The sequence below is a fragment of the Protomyctophum bolini genome (assembly GCF_963924005.1).
Source record: "Protomyctophum bolini genome assembly, chromosome: 11".
Classification (NCBI taxonomy): domain Eukaryota; kingdom Metazoa; phylum Chordata; class Actinopteri; order Myctophiformes; family Myctophidae; genus Protomyctophum; species Protomyctophum bolini.
The window spans coordinates 24409408-24415609 of record NC_137872.1 but is presented as its reverse complement, the minus strand read 5'-3'; the positions used below and the strand labels follow the sequence as shown (position 1 = coordinate 24415609).

Sequence of the window (6202 nt, the reverse complement as noted above, 5' to 3'; positions counted from 1 at the left end):
TACAAAGTGGGAACAATCCAAGCCAGCAGCAGGCAAAAGAACACAGTGGCAATGATAACAGACCATTTCAGAGTCTCGGATGACCTCAAACATACAATATTACTGATTATTAAATGCTAAAATATCTTAAATTATGTATCTGATATATTCATCCTAGAGAGGGCCAACTCTAGGCTGAGCCCTCTCCTCACTACAAAGTGATGATATATAGGTCAGATTTTCCATTGAAGGCAAGATAAACCAGGATTTGTACTTGAACTCTGAAGATCTCTCAAGTGGCTGTAGAAATGAGATGTTGCCCTCTGGTGGATATAATTGTCTTCCAGTGAAGGCTGGGACGCATAATTATGGTTCATTTAAATACCCATGGGAATTATATACACATAGATTATGGCATTGGCATGGGGCAGCAAAAGTAGTTAACATAGCATCACACCACTTTATCTATTTATATCATATATGTTGGCTATTAAAACACAGCAGATCGACAAACTCACAGCTGGTCACTTTGTTCAAATTATCTTCCTTTCTTTTTTAGGTATTGTCCATTGTCATATGCATTGCACTCACTCACTCACACACACACACGCACGCACGCACGCACGCACGCACGCACGCACACACACACACACACACACACACACACACACACACACACACACACACACACACACACACACACACACACACACACACACACGTACTAATGAAAATAATGTAGGGGGGCCGTTCCCAACCTAGCCTTCCCGACCCGTAGAACCAGAGCCATGGCCCCGCCCCCAAGTACCACAGTTTGAGAAAGAACCACAAACCAACCAATGACAACGCGATCGTCCCTTCGGGCTATGGGACCTAGAAGATATTGACGTTGAGGAGGCCTATGGGGAGGCATGGGAGGAGGTTACACAACATCATCATGACTCACATCAGCCGAGCCTCTTCCAGAAGTTTCCCTGGTTGGCCGCTTGGCCACTTACTATAGCATCTGTCCTAAACAGAAGAACAACAATATTTAGTAGGCCTACTCGGAGTCGGAATATTATTTACGCTGATCATCATCTTAGCATATCACATACCAGTAGATTGTAACGTTAACAGATGTATGCATATAGCGTTTAAAGTAGGCTAAGTGCCAGCAGTAGTAACCTCTGCGCTGTGTAGCTTTATAGCATGCTATAGTCCGCTAACTTCAGCTAGACTGACAGCTGCATTTGACAACACGGGAGGACGTGCTTGTTTTTTTATCGGGAGCAATCAGGAGTTGTGACACTGACAAACAATGATCTAATGAAAACGAAGAGGAACTTAAGGTTGTTGTTATTGTAATAATGGGTAAGGATTATTACAAAGTGTTGGGGATTGCTAAAGGCGCGTCTGAAGAGGAGGTAAAGAAGGCGTACAGAAAGCAGGCCCTTCGTTATCATCCCGATAAGAACAAGTCCGCCGGAGCGGAGGATAAATTCAAAGAGATCGCCGAGGCCTACGATGTGCTGAGTGACGCCAAGAAGAAGGAGGTCTATGATCGATACGGAGAAGAAGGTAATTACTGGTTTTAAATCTACGTATCCATCCGTGAGTGTTGTGGTTAGCATACAGGATACAGTATAGGTGGGCATCTGGGAAGTGGGAACCTCCATTTATAATGGGATTGGGTTATTTCATCCAAAAAGAGTAAGACTAATGTCAAGTCAAGTATACATGACGTGAACGTGCACAATACATCATCAGATTAATTGTATGATATCCTACAACTGCTTGTTTATGGCCCCATAATGACTGGGTTTGTAGTTATGGAGCATATTTGCTGTGTGCTGATGTGGTTCATCCAAAATATACTTTACTTAAACATTTCCAAATATATAATTTTTTGTCATTTATGAAAAAATACACAATTTAACACCGAGGTGCCCACTCTGCTCTTCCTTGGTGCCCGCCTATCCTGTACCGTTATGATGTAACTTCGTTCATCGCCAATGTTGTTTTATTTATTTTTGTTATTTTAATGCCATTTAAAACGTCTGTCTTTATCAGTTCATTGTGCTTCAACAATCAAAACTGCAGGTGGTATCACTCTCTCAGCAAGAGAATATACTGGAAGCATCATGCTCTGCCTGCTGTGTTCACTTCAAATCCCTGTTGGACTCTGGTTTAGCAGTAGCCTTGGATCAAGACTATCATAGATTTCGTTATCGAGTCTGACTTTCGTAACTAACTATACAAACTAACTATACAAAAGCAAAAGTCATACTCCGATAAAATATGATCTATTGATAGTCTTGAGCCAAACCTAGTTGAGCAGGTTACAAAGTTTATAAGTGTTCGATTTAAAGGCATTTAATCAACGGGATGACACTATAGGGATGTATTTCATGAAGTGTGCTCTGCTATTCCCAGCAACGTCCATATCTATCATAAATGTATTCTATCGAGTCTGACTTTTACTTCCGTATTGAAAGTCAGGCTTGAGAAAATACATCTATAATATTTATCTCATTATGTCCATATCCCCTGTCAAAGGTTTTCATTGCATGGTAAAGAATCATTGACTTTTCTGTGCATCTGTCCCAAACCTCACTGGCACTGGCCTGTGTTCTCTTTCCCATCAGGACTAAAGGGTCCTACCGGTGGTGGTGGAGCCGAAGGTCACAATGGTCAAAGCTACAACTACACCTTCCACGGAGATCCCCACGCAATGTTCGCAGAGTTCTTCGGTGGCCGTAGCCCGTTCGATCAATTCTTTGCACGAAACGGGGACCACAACATGGACATTGACGACCCCTTTGCGGCATTTGGCATGCCGGGGGGCATGCAGGGTATGGGAGGCTTTCAATCTCAGAGGTCTTTCAAGTCCCAGCCCGGAGGCCCCCACAGGGGCCGTGAGAGAAAGAAGGACCCGCCGGTAGTCCACGAGCTGAAGGTGAGCCTAGAGGAGGTCTTCTCCGGCTGCACTAAGAAAATGAAGATTTCCCGCAAGCGCTTGAACCCAGACGGCTGCACGGTGCGCAGTGAGGACAAGATCTTGACGGTGGACATCAAGCGTGGCTGGAAGGAGGGCACTAAGATCACCTTCCCCAGGGAGGGCGACGAGACGGCCACCAACATACCCGCAGATGTGGTGTTTGTGGTTAAAGACAAGCCTCATCCGGTGTTCCGGCGAGAGGGCTCGGATATCATTTACCCTGCAAAAATATCTCTCAGAGATGTAAGTACAGATAGTTTCCGATACCCATAACTTGCATTTTGGTCGATACCAACTACCGATCCGATACCATTGTGTAATTTAAATTGGGTTCCTTGAGGGGGTTCCAAATGGTTATTAATATAAACACATAGTTACTTTCCACCACTGATGATTGATCAGAGTTATCCAAACATCAGTGGTTCATCATCATCATCATCCTAAAATTGTCTCTACCTTTTGTTGTCTTTTTTTCCATCAGGCGTTGTGTGGCTGCACAGTCAGCGCCCCCACGTTGGACGGCAGAACGATCACTGTGCCCTCCAGAGACGTGATCAAACCTGGGATGAAGAAGCGCTTAGTGGGTGAAGGGCTGCCCTTATCCAAGTGTCCCGAGAAGAGGGGCGACATGGTTCTGGACTTTACAGTGAAATTCCCTGACAAGTTGGGCCAAAGCACTCGTGATGCTTTGAGAGATATCCTTCCACCATGAATGAAAAACACAAACTGGTTTAGGGAGAGAGAAAAAGAAAGAAAAAAGTCTAACAAACACAGAGATAGTCGGCCCACATTCCTAATGCCACTTCTTGTCTGTCTTGCGTTGACTAGCCCTAAGCCGAGAGAGACTAGTTGGATTTATATAACGTTATTTGAAGTACTAAGTCGACATTCTTTACCAAATCGTATCAAGTCACTTTACTACAGTCTCATGAGACTCTGAAATTGGGAAGTGGCAGTGAAGTTGTGCATGTGCAATTGTGCATTGAACTTTGGTTCTGTCACAGTAATTATGTGTATGTGTCAGGTTCAAGGGGAGCTTATGTACAGAAGCCTCTTGTAACCACCCATGGGCTTCACATCTCTTGTAGTTTGGCTGTTCAACCTGGCTCTCACACTGTTTTGAAAGTGCTTCCAATGCAATGGTTGTAGAAACAATGATACCTCAGGTGCAGTGACACACGTCTGAATGTAGCGACACATTATTATTCAGCATATGTTTTTGGTTACCAGTATTACTATGCAGTGAGAAGTATGTGACTCAAGTACTGGGCAGAAACCTAAGACATAGCGTGCTGACTGAGAATTGTCTTTCATCTTAAAGGTATAACGAGTACTATTTGTTTTGTTCTGCCCTGCTCCTGGCTCAATGAAACCAATATCACACATCTATTTCCCAGAAACATCCCAAATTATTATTTATTTAAAGGAAACCGGTACAGTATTTCTGCTGACAATGCTCTATTGAATTTTTGATAGTGAACAGAGAGACAGGAACGATGGGAGTGAGAGGCCATTCACATGAAACAAAATGCCTCTGGTCGGATTTGAACCTGCGTCAGCTATGGAACTTCAGCCTAGTATGGTTTGCGCTCTTACCAGGTGAGCGACCAAAGCATTAGCAGAACTGAGCACCCATCTATACATTATTTTTATTTTAGAGGAATCTTAGGGAAACAAATTTTGTGCCAAATAACATTGTCTAATTAGTGTGTGTGTGTGTGTGTGTGTGTGTGTGTGTGTGTGTGTGTGTGTGTGTGTGTGTGTGTGTGTGTGTGTGTGTGTGTGTGTGTGTGTGGGGGGGGGGTGAGACATACTTGCATCTAAAAGTATGTACAGTATATAAATGCATGAGTGTTGTTAACCTCTTTTGACAACTATGAACACATTAATTTAGTTTCTGCTCCTTTACTTGAAGTTGCATAGTTTTCCATATGCAACATTGTTACATGTAACATGTTCATTTAGAACCGAAGAGGGATAGGAAATATAAGACACAGAGCTGAACAGAGACGTGCAAAATATAGTTCTCAAGCTAGAATCGAACCAGGGACAGGAAGATTATTTAATCTCGACTACGCATTGGCATCTGATTAGCATGCCCTGACTTTTCATTTGCACTCCAATCCAGTGTAATTGTTTTCCCTTTAAAAAAAAAAAAAGTTCTATGAGAATCTGGTTCCAATGCAAGCAAACTTCGTTTTTAAAGCTGTGAAATTAGCTACCTTTCATTCGTTTGGAGTCTCTAAGTTCTGCAGGTCTTTGTTTATTCTTTCACAAACCATAACCGTACTTTTGCAGTAGATGGTTTTATCTCTTGCTAATTCTGTTGTTGTTTCTGCTCCAGAAATTACATGTTAAGATTATTGTGATGAATGATAATCAAAATATGCTTAAAACTTAAAATGCCAGTTTTGTAGCATTAGCACTAGCATCCCTATTCTGAGGGGGAACGTTCGGCAAAAATAGTAAAAAAAAGAAAATCAGTAAAGATTCAGCAAAAATAGCAGATCTACAAGCTCACAATGCGTTGTTTGTGAGGTTGTAGATGTACTTTAGATGTCATAGGTGGTACTGAATTTGCAGCTTAACAAAAGCTTCTTATAGTGTATGACGGAGGATAATTTCATGACAAATTAAAATCTCTGCGATACGATTATTGTCCCATCCCTAGTCACAATTAGCCTGACACTCATTTAGTTTCACATTCATTATTCTGAATCGCCAGAACATATTTTTTTTTAATGGGCGTGACTAGCGATTCAGGGCTGGAGCCAGGCTAAGTCACAATATTTGGTGTCGAGTCGACCATATTTGAAGTACTTCAGTAGACTATCTTGTCTTCGTCTGAATGTCGGAGAGGGGCAAAGAACCCTGACAGTCACTATTTGGTCACTCCTAATGGAGTCTTATGTTTTATAACTGACCTGAACATGGTTTTACCATGAATGTAGAGATGTGTAATCTCTGATGTTTACTTTTTTGTTTTAAGAAGGATTTGCTTTTATTTTATTTTATTTTTGCAAATGTTCCCCTTTTTATGTTTAAGTGAAGATTATTTAGTTTTTTGCCTATTGTTTGTGTTTTGAAATGTTTGGTGGTATATCCTATATTTTGTTTCAAACCTTGTAGCTTTCATTATTCAATTACAGATTTTTGAATAAATGTTTCCTAAGCTGTGACAAAGAACTCCAAGAAATTAGACAAGACAAATATGTAATAAACTGAGTTAATAGACACCAACGA

General features: G+C 41.6%; 1 protein-coding gene across 1 annotated transcript; it reads left to right on the top strand.

The window, feature by feature from the left end:
- Positions 1-953: 953 nt before the first annotated feature.
- dnajb1a (DnaJ heat shock protein family (Hsp40) member B1a) lies at positions 954-4711 on the top strand. The gene is made up of 3 exons (XM_080775739.1): positions 954-1539; positions 2607-3202; positions 3441-4711. Exons 1-3 carry the CDS (start codon positions 1329-1331, stop codon positions 3669-3671), a joined length of 1038 nt encoding a protein of 345 aa, XP_080631865.1. The 5' UTR covers positions 954-1328; the 3' UTR covers positions 3672-4711.
- The last annotated feature ends 1491 nt before the right edge of the window (positions 4712-6202 follow it).

Bases quoted from the DNA above. Each gene is read 5' to 3' on its own strand.
- dnajb1a (XM_080775739.1), top strand. From the start codon at position 1,329: ATGGGTAAGGATTATTACAAAGTGTTGGGGATTGCTAAAGGCGCGTCT. The intron at 1,540-2,606 runs GTAATTACTGGT...CTTTCCCATCAG, and splicing joins TGATCGATACGGAGAAGAAG to GACTAAAGGGTCCTACCGGT. The intron at 3,203-3,440 runs GTAAGTACAGAT...TTTTTCCATCAG, and splicing joins CAAAAATATCTCTCAGAGAT to GCGTTGTGTGGCTGCACAGT.